Below are 24,094 nucleotides of genomic sequence, written 5' to 3'. Positions count from 1 at the left end.
TCAACAATCTATTTTTTTTATAAACATCTATAAAAACCATTATCACCACCACACTATTGAAAATAATTACTCTGTATGTGAAACCCATATTAAATAAACTCGTTTCCTGTTTCAGGTATTGTCGTAGGGCTTTTACATACACAATCTCTAATCTTCAAAATGCTCCTAAAGGAAGTATCTCCCTATTCCACACACAAGAAAACCATGGCTTAAAAATAATTACGAAACTTCCACCCAAGTCCAGGTAGGTAGTAAATAGAAGATTGAAAAATTAAAACCCAGGTCTATCTAGTTCCAAAACCTATATTCTTTCTACTATAACATTTCACTGGAATTATTAAATGCATTAGTTCTCCAGTGCAATTTTCCTTTAAATTTAAACAAATAAAAATAAAATTAACAAAGAAAAAAAAATTGTGTTACTCATTCAGGGAAAATATACCATTACTTACTAGAAAGCCAATTATTAAATACAATTCAAATCCTATAATTCAATACAGAATGACTAATTACGTATATATTTTCAAAACCTTGCATTTCAAGGAGGGTCTAATCATAATGTCTAGGGAATCATTTTTTTTCTACCAGCTATCTCGCTGATAGAAATGGATGTCCATTCTATGCAAGTTGCCATTTCCTTCCTGTCTGCTTTAAAATAAAATAGTTTATGAAGATGATATGAGATTCCATAATTTTTGTCATAATGATCAAAGACATTTAAAAGCATCCCAGTTGTTTTCCCATGGTGTTTCTATATATGTCTACTCTTATAAAATGCTTGCAAATCATGCAATAGTTTTAGATGTAATTCAATTACAGAACAATATATGGGCAAAAAGTAAAAAGAACACATACTTTGTGAAAAGAGAGAAAGATAAATGAACCAATAATAAAAGAGGTTGATGGTGGCACACAGGTTCCAAATGCCAAGCAAAAATAAATAGTATTCTGACTCAAGAAGAAACTAACAAACCACTTGTAAGTTACCTTTTGCTACGTTTTAGTTCTAGTTACTTATTTTGTTTGATAGAAAAACCATAAAAATCATGGAAACAAAATCATATCCTCTTTAGAAATATAGACAGTTGTTTTTTACTTAAATCTTCAAGATAAGATTTTTAAAAATATTTGCTAGCCTCCAATAAACTGCAACATGTAAGAAATCTATTGACATAAGCAGTTCTAGAAGGTTTTTCATCTCTCAAGTTTCAAATGAGTTGATGATTTAGAATCATGCTCACTGTTTAAGCTTAAAATAGTTTAAAAACATATGATTCATATCTAAATTGAGATAATACATAAATGAAAATACTGTGTATAAAACACACATTAAATATAATTTCCTAAAATAATAAACCTAACAATAATATTAAAGAAACTCATAATTTTAACAAAATTTTAACAATAATATTAAAGAAACTCAAAATTGAAAGGTTTTTGTCTAAAGCTTCTTCAAGCTGTATGATTCCTCCCATTTCTTACCCTCAATTGGTAAGAAATATTTAAAACATAGCAAACAATGTTTAATTTGGGTAGGCACAGTAACCTTCTTTAACCTTTCTTAGGGAACACTGACCCCTAAAGGTTCTAAATTTAAATAAGTTTCACAATATTCTAAATTTAACTGGCATCCAGACCTCATCTTTACCTATATTATTGTGGGTATGTATACTTATGGCAGACATGTTTATTCATAAATAATACTTAAACTATTTCCAATGGACTGTTGTGTACTATAAAACAATTAAACCATGTTTCTGCTAATTTAATAAAAATCACCAAAATTTAAGAGCTATCCAGAAATTTATCATACTATTCCAAATAATTACTCGTAAGAGATTTCTGACCCCCATGAGTTTTTTCTTACATAGTTAAGTAAATAATAAGTAAATGTTAAAAAAGGCTCAACAATCATATAATAACTGACTCTTTCTGAGGGTTAAATTTGCATATGTCCTTTGTGCCATTTCATTTTTTTTCTTAAAAAGCAGGGGGAAAAAAGGAATGCTGAAAAACAGAAAGCTCTCATGAAAGGACAAAACATCATTTACTTCTTAAGAAGCCAGAAGATGTTACCAGTGCTTGCTTGACAACACATGTTTACTCACTCACCTATTGCCTCCATCAACCTAAAATTTCATTCATTCAGGATTTTTTTTTAACTACCTAAAGAAACCTAGACAGTTTGTAGATGTCTTCACTCATCCTACCTACCAACCTCAGCTTTACATTTTCTAAACTGAGACTAATGACAAAAACTGAGAAAAATGCAATCGTTTTACCTGTTAACATTATTTACCTCATACTCTTTGACATCAAATATTTCAGCAATGTTTCTAAAATAAAGCTAGGAAAAGAATAACCATTTCAGCACTCCTTATAATAAAACTTCTAAGATGATGCAAAGTGTAATAAAAGTTTTAATTAGCTCCATTTCCTTAAAAAAATAAGATAACTTTAAATAAAAATAACTATTTACAAGAACAGCCTATGAATATTTGTAAGATAGAGCTTTGAAGTAATCTGTGCTTTATGAAAAATCCCATGAACCCTGATATCAAAGAAATAACCATGTGAGATTTTACTGTTTAAACATATCACTTATCACAAAACTAAAAGATACTACATTTACCTGTTTAACTTTATTCGTTAATAATGTTTCATTAATAGGCCCTTTATATAAAGGAATGTCTTATTCCTATTTCCAATGTCCAAAAAAATGCCTGTAAAAATGCAAATTTTCTTAATGATGTTTCAGTCACGTCTGTGCCTCCTGCAAACTATTTATGCATCTGTCTTTAGCCCTAAAACCTTCCTTTCCATAAGTGTCCTACAGCAGCTAGGACAGCTTAGAGCAGCCTCAGCAGCTCCGTTCCTTAACATCTTTCCTGGTTATTTTACGTTTATGAGAAGTATTTCCTCTATAGCCCCTATTCTTTAGATATATTAAAAATAATTCCTTTGGCTCCTTAAAGATCCTTTTGTCTATAATGTGAACGACATGGCTTTCATAGCAATGCGGCCTCTGAATAGGGAACATAAGCAACAGGGGCATCATTATTTACTTCCTCTTTTCTTATTTTGTACATATATTGAGTAAGAACTGCTCTGAGTTCTTCAAAAGAAGAGTGTTTGCTTGCTTATTTGCATAAATGAGTAAAAACAACTACAACAAATCAGTTTTCGGCTTCACACCAATACATCCTTACCACAAACTTGAATACAAAGAGTAGACTAAAATTAAGTGCCCCAAAATCCATTCACTAAAGCTATTAACTTTGCATTAAAAACCTTTAACTACGTTACTCAGGTATTACTTGCTATTCCTTTATACACAATGCAATCAGTTACCTGGATTCTAAACTCATAACAAGTAGCCTAGAATCACAAATAAGAGGAGAAATGTTGCTAATGGTCGGCATAAACGACAAGAAAATTTATAACAGCGTAGAAATCAGAAACAAACGCAGAAATCAAAAAAGGTATACTCAGTACAGCATCTTTCTATTCCTCAAAAGAATGTGTAGCTATTAACTGATTTAGTTTAATGATGATAGAACAGTTCCCCAAAATGGCCTTTAACCTTCTGAAAAAGGTAACAGTGTGGTTGATAAATGGTAAAGAAAGAGCCCTGTTGAAGGAGGGGGAATCAAGAGAGAGAGATGTGTGCAATGTTTTGGTAATAATTCTATTTTTTTTTTAATTTAGAGGAAATAAAAACGATGAACATAAAGGCCGAAGTCTTCAATTATATGTAATACTATATTCAGAATGATTTGTTTTCCAAGGATTTCAGATTTGCAACTGTATCCAGATTTAGTGTAAAAGACTTCAATTAAAAACCTAACATTTTTTAAACCTCTGTCTTTATGGCCCTCTCTCTACCTTGCTCTATACATAGATAGATGTGCTCTACTTACCTACCTACGTACCCATACATCCATCCATCCCTCCATCCACCCATCCACCATTTCTCCCTTTTTCAGGCCATCTCTCAGTCTGCCTGTCTTTCAAACTGTATTTCTGTCTGACTGTTCTCTCCCTCTGCCTGTGCATATCTGCATCCTTTTCTCTGTTTCTCTCGTTGTCTCTGACTCTGTTTTCATGTCTCTGTCTCTGTTTCAAAGTACCTTTTTCTGCCTCCCTATGCACATCTCTGTAAGTCTCTGTGGCCCTGACTCTCCAGGGAGAGTCCTCCTCTGACTCCGTTTCTTTGTGGGTGTCTCCAGGTGTGTCTTTCGGTGTGCATGTGTCTCTACATGTGTCTCTGTGCCTGTATGTGTCTTGGTCTGTTTCTCTGTGTATATGTGTCTCCCTCTCCATATATGTTTGTCTCTCTCTGTATATGTGTGTATCTTCCATGTCTCTTTAACTTTGTGTCTCTTGTCTCTGTGTGTCTCTTTCTGAGTGTGTCTGCATGTACACCTGTGCCCCTCTATCTCAGTGTGTCTCTTCCCCATCTCCCTCTCCCTCTCCCTCCCTCTCTCTCTCTCTCTCACTCACTGTATGTCTCTGTCTCCTTCTCACCATGTGTCTCTCACTCTGGTATCTCTCCTTCTCTGTGAGTCTCAGTATGTGTGTCTCTTTCTGTGTGTATCTATGCATGTGTGTCTTTCTCTGTGTGTGTGCCTCTGTATATGCGTCTGTGTCTTTCTCATTGAGTTTAGTATCTCCCTCCTGTGTCTGTGTCTCCATTCTCTGTTTGTGTTTCTTTCTCTGAGTATACTTCTCTGTATTCATTTCTCTACCATTTGTTCTCTCAATCTCCTCCATCACTTTGTGTGTGTTTCTCTCTCCCTGTGTGTCTGCTTTCCTTTTTTCTCTCAATATCTCTTGCTCTGTGTGTGTCCCTTTCTCTGTGTGTGCATGTCTCTTTCTCCATGTGTCTTTGTGTCCCTTTTGCAGAATGTGGGTCTCTTTGTGTGTGCCTCCTTCCTTGCGTGTGTGTGTGCATGTGTGTGCACTTGCGCTTGTCTGCCTCTGTCTAATATATTGGTTAGAACAAACACACTTCATTCAGTGCCTTAAACTAGCACAACACCTGGGGTTTGGTATTAATACCTTAAAAGTCCTTACCTTTTGACCAGTCGTCCATTTGTACTCCCGTTCCTGTTTGCTCTGGCAATGTCTCTGGTTTCTGCGCCAAGATTTGAAGCTAAAATAAAGCCAACTCTAGATAAATAAACTTAAAACAATATATCAGAACACACCTAAACCTTACCTTTGTTTAACAGAGAATTTACAGGATAAATGGTTTTCTAAAACATTTATAATAGGACAATTAACTGTGTATTTCAACACATGAAATTAAATCTTTTTTCTCAGAAAAAAGTTCTTTCATTCACACCTATATTTTAGTAAATACAGTTCAGGTTAAGCTTCTAGACATTCTTGCTCCTTTGGTTAGGGAACCATTTAATTTATTTAACTTAAGTCTTTCCAACTACAATTTCAACAATTAAAAAAAAATTAAAAATTTACTCTATTTGTCAAATTTCAAATTTATTGATTTGAATGTATATTTTCATATAAAACGTTTCATACTTGTAAAAGTAATTTTAAATGCTATTCTAATTTTTTAAAAGATTATCATTAACTTGTGGAATTACTGGTATTTCTCTCTTGCATTTGTTTTCATAATAAAAATGATAAAAGCTATGCAAGTTTGTTTTGGTTTTTTTTTTTTTTGCATGCTTTTAAGGAGAATAAAATTAGATTTACCTCACAGCTAGAACTCTGCGTTCTTTAAAAAGTCCTCAAATAAAGCTGTAGTAAGCTTCTCCTTTCCAATTTTCTCTAAATATGTTGATCTGGAGTTGGCAATCTTTTTCTAAGTTCCTCATTTACTTTTGGATTAGTTGAAAATATACGAAGTTATTAATATCAAAGAAATATGTTCCAGTCAATGAAGCCACTTCCCTCCATATTGCCCAAAAAGGTTAATAATAATTGCGGTCTTTTAATAAGAGATTCATATAGCAAGACATGTAGAAAATACAGCCTTTAATAACCTCTGGAGTATTTTCAAACATGTCTTACAGGTCTTAATGCGCTTAGTAATATACTATTTAAAACCATAATTTTATCCCTCTTCAATATACAGTCACTCTTCCTCATCATTTACCCAGCTAATGAATGCCAGCAATTAGTAAAATGTAATCCCATTGCACAATCATTTTAATGCTTTTAGCACTCAGAAAAGTAAACACCAAATTAATACTGCTCAAGCCATATCAGATCCTAGTTGGAAGCAAGCAATTATAGTTCATCTCCTCAGGTGTAATTAAATGATTGGAATGATTTAGTTCCATAAATGCAAGTTAATTCATAAGCAAGCAACAAATATACTGGGAGTAATTACAAGAAACATTGACAGTCTAAGCAGGGCTAATTCTTTTATGAGACTGATATAGTAAAATGCTGCCCTCTCCTGGGCATATAAGTGAATATTTCAGAGCCAAAAACAAAACATGTCCCCCCAACTGAAAACCTAACTTTTAAAAAGACACTAAAAAAACAAACAAAAAAAACAATAAATCAATTTATCAATTTGATTTCATTCCTTATAAAAAAATTTTAATTTATGGCTTACTGTGATAATTTCTACACACCCTAGTAATTAATGCTTTTTCCATTCAAGTTCTGAATATGAGTCCCAAAACATACCAGGCAATTCTTATAAATCTAATGAAACTAAATCACTCATATATAACACTGACTGCAAGTGAAACTTCTAGTACCCTCTTATACTGCAAGACCAATACCTATATTCTTTCACTGGTAAACCCGAACTGGCATGTTAGAGATAATAATTAAGCTATGCTTTTGTAAGTACTAAAATTTTGTAAGAAAAATAATCTCTGATGAATGTAAAACAAAATACTCGGTATTATTGTAACTATACAAAATGGTCTAAAACGAATTGTTTTTAAGGAACTCCAATAACAAAAATAAAAACTAGAGCACAGGTATAATATCATTACAAGCACATTTTAAAACATAAAGAGGAGCAGGTAGTACACAAAATAAAACACACCCCAGTTTTACTTAAGCCATTCCCCACTTTTTACTTTCTTAGGCTAACATTCAAAACAAATTTACTTCAACACTACTCGATGCTTATTAACTAAACTTACACAAACTTTCAGAAACGTATGTATTATACATTTGAGTTATGCTATAATCAGTAAGTCTGTATTAACACATATGTATTTGTAGCACTAAACCTATTCAGAATCATCCCTTTAACTTTCTGCAAAATTGAACATATTCTCAAATATTACCAATAGCACAACAAATGTTTAATTCTCCAATAAATACAAAAGATACTTGCAGAGGATAATGTTTAACATACCAATATTTTTTGGTGGGGGGAAGGAACATTACTCCTTTCTATTATGCTTTTAAATTCATTAAAATAACCATATTCTAAGTCACGGCCTATGCAAGCTATAAAAATAAAATAAACCAAAATATTAAACAGTCTTGCCACTAAGTTTAAAATGTACAGCACATTTGCTTTGCCCTTGATGTCATAGTCTTATTTTTCAATTCATATCTTGTACACTGTAAGTTAATTGCTTTTGGAAAGTACTTATTATTCATGTAAAAATTAATGTGCCAATGTGTTTAAATCCTCTTAAATGACCATTCATGCATCTTTCTTCTTTAAGTACCAATGAAATCTGTCAAAAGACATCAATGCAAAATGGTCTTAAAGAAAGTTCTAATAGAGATTTGTTTCTGCTAACACAAGATTTTCATATTCACCAACTTTACTTAAATTCCATTAATTTTTTAAGCTACTATTAATAAATTCACCAAGTAAAATTTTTAGGCCCCGAAGTCTGTCATTTGTGTTCCAGCTGACATTATGAATATTAATAACAGTGTTATCCTGATTAAATAGGCTTCATATGAAATCCCTGTGAATCCTATAGCTCAGACATCTCATTTTTCCAACTCTTTATGAATTTGGATTCAGACATTAAACTGGAAAAATCTTAAAAAACAGATTTAATGGCACATTTGCATATTGTCAAGCAAAAATTAGATGTTCTAATGATTCAAATAATTACAACTTACACATCTATATATTGTAATAGGACTAGAAGATTTCTGTAAACATCAACATATTTTACACATCTACTCATTATAGGACAAAGGATTAAGACTATTAAAATACTGATTCCTTTCTTTACACTCACCTTAAAGATTTGATATCAAGAACTTTTCAATCAAAAATTATATATTCACATTAAAACCACTGGGATGATTTTTATAGTAGACATCAGATAAACTAGGCTTCTTAAAGTGCTAAATCATTATATCACAGACAAAATATGTTAATTGCTTTATCATTATTAATGTCACCAGGTTCAAGCAGCAAAATAAAATCTAACTAAACTTCGTTTTTAAGTTGTGTTAGAAAAAATTACCCATGTTAAAAAAGAAAAATAAAATCTTTACTATAACAGACAGAACATACCATATCAGCATCTGTTAAACTAAAATTTTCTCCATCACAGATTCCTGACCTCATTCCTCCAAGTTGTTTTTAGTTCTCAGAAGAAGTGAAAAAAGGAGAAATGAATAGCCAGGGAAACCACATACCCCCTTCTCTCTCTAAATATACTGGAAACTGAATATATCTACCTAAATTTCCTACTTTCACCCTATCGAAAAACAGCGATTGAAAAAAATTAAACACCTCTATGCTCTCAAACGGGACTTGACTCTCCTTGTTTACTCAGCAGTAAAATACTTGATGAAACAAAATTTGTTCTTTGACTAGTCTAAAATTTCTAATCTGCCTAAAAAATTATAAGTAATTCTGACATTTATCCTTCAAAATTAAACAATGCTTCTTTGATAGAAAGGCATTTAAAGAAGGAATTTCATTCCCCAATGTAACAACACCCAGGATTTTTTAAAACTTATTTTAAATAGGAGATACCCTTCTACCTTCCTCCACAAAAGCCACACATGGGCAAGGTGATCGGCTGACTTTGTTTAATGGCGTTTTTTTTCATAATGCCTCCTTAGTTAATCACAAATTTGTGTAATGTGAATCCAAAGTGTCAAACTAGGCATCATTTATAATACTGCCTCATATCCAACTATATGTAACTCCAATTATATCTAACTATAACCATGCCAAATTTTGGATTTTCTAGATTGAGAAATGTTGATAATTTCTGCACTGGAATGGTTTCATTAAATGGCCAAAGGAGAGCACTGTATTTCTGAGAGCCAGATATTTTAACATATAACTCAACATATACAACATATGCATATTTTCTACTGCTGGATTTTCATCTTATGAGACAAAAGTCTCTCAAATAGCCACAGTTCCTGGCACATTCTCTCACAAAAAGAATTCCTTTCACATCACAGCCCACTCCCTACCAAGCTCCAGACAACCCAAGTTCCCCACAGCCTGGAAAAGCAAGAAAAGGTTTAGGGAGAAAGGATAAAAGTAGCCCCATGCAATAGCTATCAAAATTTTAAATGCATATACTATTTGACCCCTCCACTACTAAAAGTCTTTTAAAAATATGTAGAACATATTTGTATGTACAAAGATACACACTGAAGCAGTATTTATTTGTATGAGAAAATACTCATGCTTTAGTCATACTGAACTTCTTTCTGTTCTTGAACTCACCAAGCTTATTCTTGCCTCAGAACCTTTATACTTACTATTCCCTCTGCCTAGAATTCTCTTCTCTAGATCTCTAAACCATTTTTTCTTATCATTTAGGCCTTGCTCAAAATTCACCTCTTCAAAAAGGTATTGCCTGGCCATCCTATCTAAAGTAGAAACTCCTCTCTCACTCTCATCACATTACCTGTGCTACTACCTTCATGAAACCCATTTGTTTAGGTTTTATTTCATTGTTTTTGATATGTATCAGCCAACTATGTATAAGGAAATTACATTCAGACACAGCCCTTGCTTTTCTCTTTCATCTGTGTCCTTAGAAGGGTGTTTGGCATACAGTAAGTATCCAGTATGTATTTGATGGGCACACAGGTGGATAGACAGATGTGGAAGATTCTCTCAACAAGTATTTGTTACGCACCTATATATTATGTGTCAGTCAACTGTTCTAGGAGTTAAATATAAAATAAATAGGTAAGACAAATAAATTTCCTACCCAAAATAAATCTTTAGCTAAAACAATACAGGTACAGAACAGGGATAAATTAAAGACAGAAAAAAATGTAAAATTACACTTACGTATGTAAATATACACGCTTGAATAGGATATACATAGAAAACTATTACCAGTGGTTACTATGAAGAAAGGGCCTAAGAGTTGAGGTAGGGAAACTGAGAGACTGAGGGAAAGAAGTATTTCTGTTTCATTTTATATCTATCTATCTGTATAATTTGATTTTTTTTTTACCAAGTACATGTATTATTTTTAACTTAATGATCAAATATTTATTAATAACCTTGGAATTTAACAAGAAACTCTGAAGGAAGCCACATTACATCTAAGAGATTCAAAATGAATAGAAAGAAAGTAATCTTTATGACTCCCTTGAAACTTTGAAAAAATAATTATTGCCTAATTAACTTTTATAATTACACTTTGTTATGGCTGTTTGCTTGCTTGCTTGCTTGGTTTATGTAGAGTGAAAAGTTCTAATTTAACTAATATATGGCAGAAATTTTTTAGAACAGAAAAGTTTAAAATGAATGAGTTTCCTGAGAATTAAGCATATATTTTTTAAAACAATCACACTGCTTTGTTCAATTAGGGACTATTATAATAGCCTTAGTGTTCGGGATTCTAACGTTTAAAAGTTTATAATAGAATTACTATCAAAAAAAACGAACTACTTCCCATCATTTAAAATCATGGAAGGGCATCAAATTAAGAGGAAATAAATATTTAGTGTTTAAAATATATGGCTTTCAGATTTTCAAAACCTGGAACACTGCATATACCAGACGGAACACTGCAATAGCTTTCAGTGCCAGTTACAAATGACACTTTGAGAATGAATCTGGTATTGCATGGCCTACTGATAAAATTTTAGAAAGCAAAACTTTAAAACTAGCGTTATTTTCAGAGGGTTAATGGGATACAGGATTTTCTAAAATATCCTGAAACGTTTTGCCCTAGGCCAAACTAAACTAAATCACTTAATCTAGCACAGAACAGAATATAAAAACAAAGTCATCTTATAGAATAGTTTCTCTACGGAACAAACAGCCTGTTTTCTTAAGATTCATGTGGTTGCCAAGTTCTGATGCAAGGACACACTCCTTCACACAAAGGCTTACATTTCCACACAACCAACTGAAGTTCTTGGCAAATCAAAGGTAAAAAAGTATTAAGAGTAACTTAAATCGATCTGTAATGACAACTGGTATGAGCAGCCACTTGAAATCAAATAAAAGAACAGTTGTCAGAAAACGTCTTTCTAAAATAAAGATAATCATATAAGTTCTTAATTAATTCATCATATTTCATAATGCTTACTAACAGACTTTATCAAAAAACTGTTTAATAATTCTGTATAGTTTATATAGTTAAATAATAAGTAGTAACAGGGACATTAACAAATAACATCAACATACTCTAATAACAAGTTATACTTTTGCATTTTGAATACTTTTTTTAGTATTAATTCTTTTCTTTTTTTATTGAAGTATAGTTGATTTACAATGTTGTGTTAGTTTGCATTTTGAATACTTTTTTTGTATTAATTCTTTTCTTTTTTTATTGAAGTATAGTTGATTTACAATGTTGTGTTAGTTTGCATTTTGAATACTTAATAGCAATTCATACATTATATAATAAATATAATGTTTATCTATGCAATTTGCTAAAATTACAGTACCTAATCATTCCCAATGGACAGTGTGCTGTATGCAAACTATGCATTTCACTTTTTAAATTGTAATGTTAAAGGCAACTTCTAGGTTGCAAAATACAATTACTAGAAACAAAATCTTTAAAGAAAGTACTACAAATGTTATGCTTGCAACTCTAATTTCTTGTTCAATATCAAGAAAGTCACAGCCATCAGCTTCATTTATCTGACGACCTACTAAAGCTCATATAACTTAAGTCATTCTTAACAAATGTTTTTGTTAGTGAAAAGTATGTAATAAGAATATGATCCTAAAGTAGGTAATCCATAGTTAATGCAGAATAAAATACAATATGAAAAGGAAAAATATAAGAAGCCAACCAGATAGAGAAATTTCCTTCAATAAACAATTTTATTCTTTCTGCATTTAAAATTATAAGATAATGTCAACTATAAATTATAAGTATTATACTAGCTCTTTTGTTCACCACACCATAAAGAGTTTCTTAGGATCTAGAAGTATATGTTCACTAAAAATCTGTTTCAGGAAAGTTATTTTTTAAAAAGTCTCAAGATGGCAAATCAACTGAGTTAAAAATATTACTTACAAAATTAATAGTAATACAACTGTACAGTGTTCCAAAGTACTAAATTAAGCAATGTGTGCTGTTAATTTTTTAAGACATTTTCCAAAAGACAATGCTCTTTCATTTTAAAAAATAAGAATTTTATTTAAGAAATTCCATCTCTACGATGTGTTGATTTATACTATATTCATGATTACTGCAAAATGGCTGTATGAATAACCTGACATTTTACACTACTAACTGTATAAGAAAACCTTTTATAAACTGTGTAGAAAATAAAGAGAAACCAAAAACTGAAACTTATCTAGTCATAAATATTAAAACTATTATAAAAGAGCAGTCAAGCATTATAAGGCTTCTGGTGGAAGTAACACTAACTAATAATAACTAATAAAAGATATTATCCTGGGGTAGGAGTTGTGGGTAGAGATTGGGGGAGGGAGGAGAGCAGGATTCACAGGGCAGGCAGAATATGGTGTGTAAATGAAACAAGATTAACTATCATGAACTATGAAGGATAATTGCTGAAGCTGGGTTATGAGTACACAGGGGTTCATTATTCTGTTTCTCTACTCTTCTATGTTTGCAATTTTCCATAATAAATAGTTTAAAATACATATTATAAAATAAAAGAGTATATACACTATCATTTACTTTCACAGAACTAGCAATGAGTATTCCATTTTATAATAGAATGTTATCAAAATCTCATCAGTCTCATGTCTGATACATATATACGCACAACATATCACGCAACAAATATTGCACATCTTCCACGAATATATACACACACAGCTCACACGGATTCTGTACTGCATGTCATTTAGAGAAAAACCTAAAAATTTCATCTTAGTATGTAGGAACCGAAAAGAGAATATCATCCGCTGAGAGATATGTACTTTATCTATTAAAATGCTTTGGAATTACTCCCTGACCTTAAATTTAACAATTTCCTGAAAGTAAGACCTTATGTTACCAATGACCTAGTGCATATGGGAAACTGAATAGGCATACTCTGTCACCTTTAGCAAACATTCTCTTCACCAAGCCTCTTAGAGGCCATCTGCTGAACCCTGAAGCAACATCCTAGTTAGTTACTGCTAGATTTGCAATGTAAGTAACCAAATTTATCATTTGTTGCAGCCATAACTATATGAATCTGAAATATTCCCTAATTTCATCTTAAAAGACATGTATTTCCATTGCTAGATATGTTTTTCATTTGTAGAACAGTCATAGTTCTTTGTATATGCACAATAATTACCTCTTAGCTAACAAAGATGGTGATTTAGAAGAATCATAAGCAGAAATAGTGACAATGACTATACTACCATGTCTCAAAATTTCAACACCTTTCACCATTTAATAGGTAAGTCTATACTTGCTTGGACCAACAAATTTAGGTAAATTTTATACTTCTTCACAATGTTTAAAAATTATTTTAATAAATAACTCTTCATATCAGTGAAAGAAATAAGTATGTCTGTAATCTTTCACTAAGGTGAAATGATAGTTTGTCATAGGTCAGGTCCCACATTCATTTTCATTTTTATCTCTTCATTTTGAGGAACTGCAAATTCAAATCCCATTCCAGTTGAAATAATTAACCATTTGCTGAAATGCCTCCTAAGAACTACCACTGCAAACTTTGAAATACTGACTAAAATATTTTAAAATATATTTTTAAAAACATAGATAAGCTCAAAAGGAAGAACAAGAAACATCCACATGCCAAAATCAAACCATAACAGAGAGTAGGACTTGAAGCCAAGTAGTCCACGAGAAGATTGAGACCAAATAGGCTTAAAGGTTAGGGTTCAACTATGCAGACTTTCCCCTTTTTCCAACCACCTGCTCAATATCTGAGCCAGACACAAGGCACCCACCAAATTAGGTGGAAAAGTTAACTACCTAAGATCAAAACCAAAAGCCTTTGCCATGGTGGGGCAAGGAATCCAAACTTGTACTTAAGCCAATCAATTAATGTAAAACTGGTTAGCAACCTGAGATCATATAGTACAGCCAGAAATTTAAAAGGGTGGGGGAAAGGGAAAAAAAAGAGAGGGAGAAGTAGGTCATGAGCTAGATTCGTTTATAAGATAATTTCTTTTGAAAATAAACACATAGCCACAAAAAACTATAACATATATGAAACAATCTAACATAAGGAAAAGTAGTACAGGCATACAAAAGAGAGAGGTGGAGACTCATACTTGAATAACTAGAGAAAACTAGGCAACCTGAAATCAATCTTCAAAATAGGTATAATTTTAAATTGCCAGATTGATAAATCAACACAACCCATTAAATAAGAGCAGGCAGTTTTTACAGAAGCATAGATCGATATAAAAATGAACCAACTAGAAATCGTTTAGAAATAAGAAATGTTAATTGAGGTTGAAACTCTATAGATGAAGTAAAAACTAGAAAACAGAGCACAGAATTAATGATTTGGAGGCAGAAGGGAAGAAATTCCTCAGAATGATGCACAGAATAATAGAGTTTAAAAATATGAAACAGTAGTTAAGCAACATGGAAGATAAAATAAGATGCTCCAACATATGCCTAATAAGGGTTAGAGAAGGGGAGAACCATAAAAAGAAAGGAAAAGCAAATAATTATATGTACCCTAATTAGGACAGAAAATGTGTCCCTGGAAAAGAGTAACTGAATCAGAATTATACAGTATTAACATCACATAATTCCCATGGAGATGCAGTCCCAGCAACACATTCTGGCAAAGATCTTTCATTTTCTTCAAATTTCCTGAAGCTACTGCACATCTACATTGTTTTGTTAGCTACAAACCACAGTGATGCATATAATACCCTTCATAATATCAAGAGATGTTTGAAAATGCTAAACCTGTTGATCTTTATCCTCTGTTTCCTCAACCTTTCCATCAAGGCACAAGCAGTCACCAATATAACTGCATGTTAATAGCCAGTGTGATACTATTTCTTCATTTTTTATAGTCCAGCATTATCACTTGCACATCTCTTGTCACCAATTTGGTCAAAACTGTTTGCCAAAAATCAAAATAAATGGCAGAATGCAAAGCCATACTTAAAGGCTGAGAGCATATAGTACAGTCTGCGGTCTTAGTTCTCACAAGCTAAGATCATATTACAGCTCTTGGAGCATAGGTAAAATATGTATTAGCAATGTTCTACAAAGTTTTTCTTTATATACACAGAAATAAAAATAGGACTCAAAAAAAAAATCACCTGGACCCACATCTACATTCCTTCTCAGGAAGCTAGTACATGTGCTCCACCAAAACGTGGGAGTAAAGTATGAAAGAGGTGAAAATAACACCCAAGGTCATGGTGAGAAAAATCACAGGACAATAGCTATACACCAGACATACAGAAAAACCATTCAAAGTTGACAGCATTAAGAAAACTCCAGGCGCAATTTGTTCAAGAAATAGGTGTTTGAGAACAGATTCAAATAAATGATAAGAGAGTTTGGCGTTGAATCAATAATAAATACACAGAAAACCAAGCAACAAGTAAATAAAATAGCAAAAAACTATGCAGGGGAGCGGGAAGGGAAAATAATCAAAATATACTACATGTATTAGTTGTGAATAGCATCTACATGACCATAATAATGTAAATGCTATATATTTTTTCTATACAAAATTATAATATAACTGTATTATAACAGAAAGTGAACATGTGTACTGGGGCAGAGGTATTGAAGAGACCTATATCCTTGTCTTAGTTACCAGGATCAGCTCTCCCAACTTTCACTCTTCCTTTCTATTTGGAAGAGGTTAACAGCTAAAAATTATACTTCCCAGTCTCTTTGTAGCTCATGGTCTGAACATAAAAAAAAAAGCTCTACCAAGCAGATGTTCTCTAGCAAGATATGGAAGGAGAAAGTAAAGCAAAGGTCATCTGTCTGCTTTCAGCATGTAAGGTCAGGCAGCTATGATTGTTTCTGGTGGCAGAGACTCTGCAGTCTAATGTCGAGCATGAGCCTCCTAGATAAGACAGCCACTTGTGGTGTCAGCGGCAACAACAGCTTTCTGACCTCTAGATTGCAACAATATCACAACCCTGAACCATGGTCTAGAGATAGTCCCTGACTTCTGTTCCAGCACTTGGAATAATTTTGTAAGCTGTTAATTCCCTATATAAAGGACCTTTTGCTCAAAATACCTAGAGTTGTTGTTTTGGGGGTTTTTTTTTTTTTGCTTTTTTTTGTTTTTTGTTTCTTCTGTCCTATAATGCAGCGGTCCCCAACCATTTTGGCACCAGGGACTGGTTTCGTGAAAGATGATTTTTCCATGGACTGGGGGAGGTGTATGGTTCAGGCAGTAATGCGAGCGATGGGGAGTGACAGATGAAGCTTCGCTCACTCGCTTGCCTGCCGCTCACCTCCTGCTGTGCGGCCCAGTTCCTAACAGGCCAAGGACTGGTACCGGTCTGGGGCCTGGGGGTTGGGGACCCCTGCTATAATGTGACTGATATCCTCCCCACCTTTGAAAGCAGTAAGTCCATTAATTACGATAAAACTAGGGTAAGGAGGATCAAGAAGCTGGCATATAAGCATGCTATACAGAAATATTTCAGGAGATCTGATTCAAGAAGGTGACATAGGAAAATCCTGAACTCACTTCCTCCTATGACCACAACAAAGCTACAAATACATGCGGAATAACGCTCCCTGAAAGGCAGCTAAAAACTGGATGAACAGAGTCTCCACGACAAAGGGTAAAAGGACAACCTTGAGGCAGGTAGGAGAGGCAGAGATGGTCTCCCCAAGCGAAAAAACACACCCCAGCTTCAGCAATCCACAGACAGGGAAGACTACAACGGTATGGTTATTCCCCTGGGAGGGGAGGATTCAAGCTCCACATCAGGCACCCCAACCCCTAGATCCTGCACAAGAGAGAGAAGCCCCCAACAGCTGGCTTTGAAAACCAATGCAGAATATGCCCAGGAAAACTATAGAACTGCAGGAAAAGGAAAACCTGCTCTAAAGGGCTCGAGCACAGACTCATACCACCCAAAAACCAACATGAAAACACCTGGTTGAAAAGCACATGGAATGAAGGTAAAGGGGTTCCACCCACTAATCTTGAAACGTCTGCTGGTGAGGCAGGAACAGTTGGGACACTCCCTGGAGTCTGAGATACTGATGAGAGTCATTTTTGTGATCTCAGGCTACCTTGCAGATGCTGGGGCTGGTGGGTGCCATTTTGAAATTCTCCCTCCAGCTTGTTAGCACCAGAGAGCACACCCTGTTGAGAGCCTTGCCCACCCCTGTCTCTGCTGGGACTCACAGCCAGAAGGGTGACAACTGCACCCATCAGCTCACTGCAGCAGCCACCATGAGGCCCTGAAGCCAGCTCCAACCACCAACACTCCATACCAGCAGTCACAGCCCCAACATAAAAGAATGCAGAAATACAAAGAATCATAAGAGACTACTGTGAACAATTATACACCAATAAATTGGACAACTTAGAAGAAATGGATAAATTCTTAGAAACATATAATCTTCCAAGACTGAATCATGAAGAAACAGAAAATCTGAATAGACCAATTACTAGTAAGGACATTGAAACCATAATCAAAAATCTCCCAAAAAACAAAAGCCCCAAACCAGATGGCTTCACTGGCAAATTCTACAAAACATTCAAAGAAGATTTAATACTTAACCTTTTCAAGCTCTTCCATCTGAAGAGGGAAATCTTCCAAACACATTTTATGAAACCAGCATTACCCTGATACCAAAACCAGACAAGGACACCACAAAAAGAAAAAATAAGAGGCTAACTTCCTTGATGATCATCAGTGCAAAAATTCTCAACAAAATACTACCAAACTGAATCCAACGATACATTAAAATGATCATACACTACAATCAAGTGGGATTTATTTCAGGGAATCAAGGATGATTCAACATCTGCAAATCAATCTACATGATACATCACATTTTAAAAAATGAAAAATAAAAATCATGATTATCTCAATGGATGCAGAAAATGTATTTGACAAAATTCAACATCCATTTATGATAAAAATTCTCAACAAAGTGGGTAGAGAGGGAACATACCTCAACATAATAAAGGCTATATATGATAAACCCACAGCTGAATGGTTAAAAACTGAAAGCTTTTCCTCTAAGACCAGGAACAAGACAAGGATGCTCTCTCTCACCACTTTCATTCAACAGAGTATTGAACATACCTATCCACAGCAAACAGGCAAGAAAAAGAAATAAAACGCATCCAACTCAGAAAGAAAGAAGTAAAACTGTCACTATTTGCAGATGACGTGATACTATATACAGAAATTCATAAAGATTCCACCAAAAAAAAAAACACCCCAAAATGGTTAGAACTAATAAATGAATACAGTAAAGTTGCAGGATACAAAATCCATATACAGAAATCTGTGGAATTTCTATACACTAATAATAAACTATCAGAGAAGGCAAATTAAAAAAAAAATCTCATTTACAACTGCATCAAAAAGCCTAAAATACCTAGAAATAAATTTAACCAAGGAGATGAAAACCTGTACACTAAAAACTATAAGATATTGATGAAAGAAACTGAAGAAGACACAAAAAAATGGAAAGATATTCTGTACTGATGGATTGGAAGAATTAATATTGTTTAAATGTCCATACTTCCCAAAGCAATCTACAGATTCAAGCAATCCTTATCAAAATTCCAATGACATATTTAACAGAACTTGAACATATAATTCTAAAATCTGTATGGAACCACAAAAGATCCTGAATAGCCAAAACAATCTTGAGGAAGAAGAACAAAACTGTAGGTATCACACTCTCTGACTTCAAACTACAGTTAATCCTTGAACAACTCAGGGGTTAGGAGTACTGACCCCCATGTAGCTAAAAATAACCTATAACCTTACAGTCGGTCCTCCATATCCAAGGGTCTGCATCTTCAGATTCAACCAACTGTGGATACTGTAGTACTGTAGTATATTTTTATTGAAAAAACTCTGTGTATAATGGACACACTCAGTTCAAACCCGTGTTGTCCAAGGATCATCTGTATACTACAAAGTAATCAACAGTATGGTTTGGGTGCAAAAACAGTACACAGATGAATGGAAAGCAACTGAGAGCCCAGAAATAAAGCCATACATATATGGAAAATTAATCTACAACAAAGGAGCAAAGAACATACAATGGAGAAAGGACAGTCTCCTAAATCAGTAGTTTGGGGAAACTGGACAGCCACATGTAAAAGAATGAGACTAGAGCACTACCTTACACCATATACAAATATTAACTCAAAAGGAATTAGACTTGAATGTAAGACCTGAAATCATAAAATTCCTAATAGAAAACATAGGCAGTAATCTTATTGACATTGGCCTGCGGCAATGTTTTGGTGGATCTAACCCCAAAGGCAAAGGGAAACAAAAGCAAAAATAAATAAATGGGACTACATCAAACTAAAAAGCTTCTGCACAGCAAAGAAAACCATAATCAAAATGAAAAGGCAACCTACTGAATGGAAGAAGATATTTGTAAATTATATATCCAGTAAAGGGTTAGTATCCAAAATATATAAAAACAACAACAACAAAACAACCTGATTTAAAAAGTGGCCAGAGGATCTGAGTAGACATTTTCCAGAGAAGACATACAGATGGGAAAATAAACAGAAAAGATGTTAGAAATCAATATTTATGAGGGAAATGCAAATCAAAACCAAAACGAGATATTATCTCACACCTGTTAGAATGGTTATTATTGAAAAGACAAGAAATAACAAAATGTTGGAGAAGATGTGGAGAAAAGGGAACCCTCATAATACTGCTGGTGGGACTGTAAATTGGTGCAGCCACTATGGAAAACAGTACGGAGATTCCTCAAAAAATTACAAATAGAACTACCGTATGACCCAGCTATTGTACTTATTTTAGATAGTAATCAGACTCTTTCAACTATCACTTTCTTTTCAGCTGCTTGGATAAAATCATACATAAAATCCACCTAACCTGACCCAACCCATACAGTTTCACATTTTATATTTACACTACAGCCCTGTTCATAATATATAGTTGAAATTTTTGAGTTGCAGTAAGCACATTAGTATTTTCACCACTACACTTAGGATTCAACTAAAACTTTATTTTCTTTACTTTAAAAATCAACTTCGAGATAAAATTTACATCATGTAAAAATGCATCCATTTCAAGTGTACACTTGACGAGTTTTGACAATTGTCTACAATGGTTTAATATAAAAAAAAAAAACACCATTAAAAAGTTGCTCATTGGGCTTCCCTGGTGACGCAGTGGTTAAGAATCTGCCTGCCAATGCAGGGGACATGGGTACGAGCCCTGGTCCGGGAAGATCCCACATGCCGTGGAGCAACTAAGCCTGTGCACCACAACTACTGAGACTGTGTTCTAGAGCCCGGGAGCCACAACTACTGAAGCCCGCGCGACTAGAGCCCGTGCTCTGCACGCAGCAAGAGAAGCCACCTCAATGAGAAGCCTGTGCACTGCAACGAAGAGTAGCCCCAGCTCACTGCAACTAGAGAAAGCCTGCGCACAGCAACGAAGACCCAATGCAGCCAAAAATAAATAAATTAAATAAATTAAAAAAAAATGTTGCTCATGCCCCTTTGCAATGAATCTAACCCACTTCCCAATCCTAGGCAACCATTAATATGTGTTCCTTTACTATATAAATTTGATGCTACTTCTAGAGTTCTGTATAAATGGGCTCAAACAATGAACACTTGAGTAGTCCAGCTCCTTCCTGTGTGTGATTTTTCAAACTCAACCTTAAGCAATTACAAAAGCTTTACCTGGCAGGTGTCACAGGAAGAAGCTGCCCTCCCCACATCAGACTTTGCACAACCAATGTATTTGCAGTCTCTAAAGTGAGTTGCAAAGACTCAGGCCCCCCACCCTGCTGGCCAACTCTTACGTATATCTGCATTCCTAGCCATTCAGAGGTCTCTTTATCTACAGCCTCCCTCAGAAGCAGACCTCCTTAAGGGGGGGTGGGGGGGGAAGGACACTTTTCTAAACTTTGAGTCAGTAAACAGCACTTTCCCATTCCTAGTCCTTTCCTCTCTCCCTCCTCCCTGCACTTCCCCCAACCTAGGTCCATAATAATGCAGCAACTTTTTGTTAGGGGTTCCCCAAGTAGTGAGATGACCCCCATGTTTGTGCTGATTCACCTGCCCCTCAGGCTTCCCTGGTGGTCTAGTGGTTAAGACTCCAAGCTTCCACCGCAGGGGGTGAGGGTTCGATACCTGGTCGGGAACTAAGATCCCACATGCTGCACGGCTTGGCCAAAAAAGAAGCACTAACACCTGACCCTCAACTGGGTGCATCCACACATCCATTGGGGAAAAATGGAACAGCAGGGAGGTAGTGCTTTCTCTGGTTTAGCCTCTTGCTTATGCTATCACAGTAAGTGATTAAAGCCTTGACTATTAATTTCATTTTGGCTTATTGTTTTAATCTGCAACTCTGACACCTGGCTCATCAGCTCTCTCCAGCTCAGCTGAGCCCTGACAATACTCTCCTGTATCTGAATTTTTTCACTGAGAATAAAGTTTATGAGATTCATGTATGTTGTTGTATAAAACAGTAGACTGTTCCTTTTTATTGCTCAGTAATATTCTGTTGTATTGTTTAAAGATACTGCAGTTTGTTTATCCATTCACCTGTTAATGAATATTTGTTTGTTCCTAGTTGTTTGCTATTATGAATAAAACAGTAATGAATGTGCTGATACAAGCCTTTTTGCAGACATATGTTTTCGATTCTCTTGGATAAATATCCAGAGTGGAATTGCTGGCTCATATTAACTTTATAAGAAACTGCCAAATTGTTTCCTCAAGTAGTTGCACCATTTTACACATCTACCAGCCATGTGTGAGTTCCAGATGCTACACAAAATAGATAGATAGATACATATACACACATATATATACATATATATTTTTATTATTCATTGTAGCTTTTATTAATCACTGTAGCTAATATTACAATATTACAGATTGTAATATTACAACCTAGAACAGACAAAACAATATATTTTGCTTTATCAGGTTTTTTGTATTGATATAATTGACATATGACATTAGTTTCAGGTGTACAATATGATTCAGTATTTGTATATATTGCAACATCATCACCATAATAAGTCTAGTTAACAACCGTCACCATACATAGTTAACAAAAAATTTTTTTCTTGTGATGGGAACTTCTAAGATCTATTCTCTTAAGCAACTTTCAATTATGCAACACAGTATCACTAACTCGTGACCATGCTGTACATTACATCTCCATGATTTATTTCATTCTTTTTAATTTTAGTCATTTTCTTGTGTATGCAGTTGTATCTCATGATTTTAATTTGCATAACCTGCTTAATGATAATATGCATTTTCAAATGCTTATTGGCCATTCACAGATTTTCTCGTGTGAAGTGTCTGCTCAACTCTTTTGCCTTTTTTTTTTTTTTGAGTTGCTTGTCCTATTAGTAAGTGGTTAGAGTTCTTTATATATTCTGAAAACAAGTCCTCTGTCAGATATATGTATTGTAAATATTTTCTCCCAGTCTGTGGTCTGCCTGTTCAATTACTCAATGGTGTCACTTGAGGAAATATTTTTATTTTAATGAAGTGCAATTTACCACTACTTTTTTCTTTTGAGCTTAATATTTTTTTGTGTTCTAAGAAATATTTACCAATCCCAAGGTCACAGCAATTTTCTTTTATGTTTTCTCCCACAAGTTTTGCAGTTTTAGGCTTCACATTTAGATCAATGTTTCATTTCAAATTTTGTATATGGTTATGAGGCAAGGGTCAATGTTCATTTCTTTCCCCCCAAACAGATATACAGTTATTCCAGCACCATTTGGTGAAAAGATTATCTTTTCTCCATTGAGTTACCCTGGCACCCATACTGAAGATGAGTTGACTATATATGTGTGGGTCTCATGTTTGGGCTCTTATTGTGTTCCAGGTCTACCCTTTCAATAATACCAATCTGTCTTCATTACATGAACTTTGCAGTAAGTCTTGAAATGAGGTAGTATAAGTCCTACAACTTTATTATGCTTTTAAAATATTACATTCTAGGCCCTGAGCATTTCCACATAAATACTGGCATGAGCTTGTATTAGTAAATTTCTTTTTAAAAAGCATGCTGGAATTTTGATGGAGATAGATGAATTAAGAAAGAATTAAAAGCTTAACTATCCAATCCATGAACATGGTACACCTCTTATTGTGTCTTCTTTAATTTCTCTCAATGTTTCATAGTTTTCAGTGTAAAGGTCTTGCACATACTTTATACAGGTTATTCCAAGTATTTAATGTTTTATAATGCTACTGTAAATGTAATTGTTTTGTTTTTTTCAACGTTCTCAGCTAAACATAGAAATACAATTGATTTTTTTTATATGAACTTTGAATCTTAAAACCTCACTAAATTCACTTATAAGTTCTGCTCATTTTATTTTAGAGGCTTTAGGATTTTCTACATATAGAATCATGTCCTTTGCTAAGAAAGACATTTTTACTTCTTTGTTCACAGTCCATATGCCTTTATTTCTACAAAGCCAAGTAATCAAGACAGTGTGGTACTGGTGCAAGGATATAGAAATAGACCAATGGAATAAAGAGTTCACAAACAGACCCTCAC

General features: G+C 34.1%; 1 protein-coding gene across 7 annotated transcripts in view; it reads right to left on the bottom strand.

The window, feature by feature from the left end:
- MIPOL1 (mirror-image polydactyly 1) overlaps positions 1 to 24,094 on the bottom strand; it is a 348,741-nt gene that overhangs the window by 287,076 nt on the left and 37,571 nt on the right. For all 7 annotated transcript variants that reach the window (XM_061182468.1, XM_061182465.1, XM_061182469.1 and 4 more), the window contains exon 2: positions 5,077 to 5,155. In XM_061182468.1, the coding sequence (XP_061038451.1) occupies positions 5,077 to 5,095 (19 nt within the window). In that variant the 5' untranslated portion in view covers positions 5,096 to 5,155. The remainder of the gene's footprint in view (positions 1 to 5,076; positions 5,156 to 24,094) is intronic.

Source organism: Eubalaena glacialis, chromosome 2, assembly GCF_028564815.1.
Source record: "Eubalaena glacialis isolate mEubGla1 chromosome 2, mEubGla1.1.hap2.+ XY, whole genome shotgun sequence".
NCBI classification, from domain to species: domain Eukaryota; kingdom Metazoa; phylum Chordata; class Mammalia; order Artiodactyla; family Balaenidae; genus Eubalaena; species Eubalaena glacialis.
This window is presented reverse-complemented; position numbering and strand designations above follow the sequence as displayed.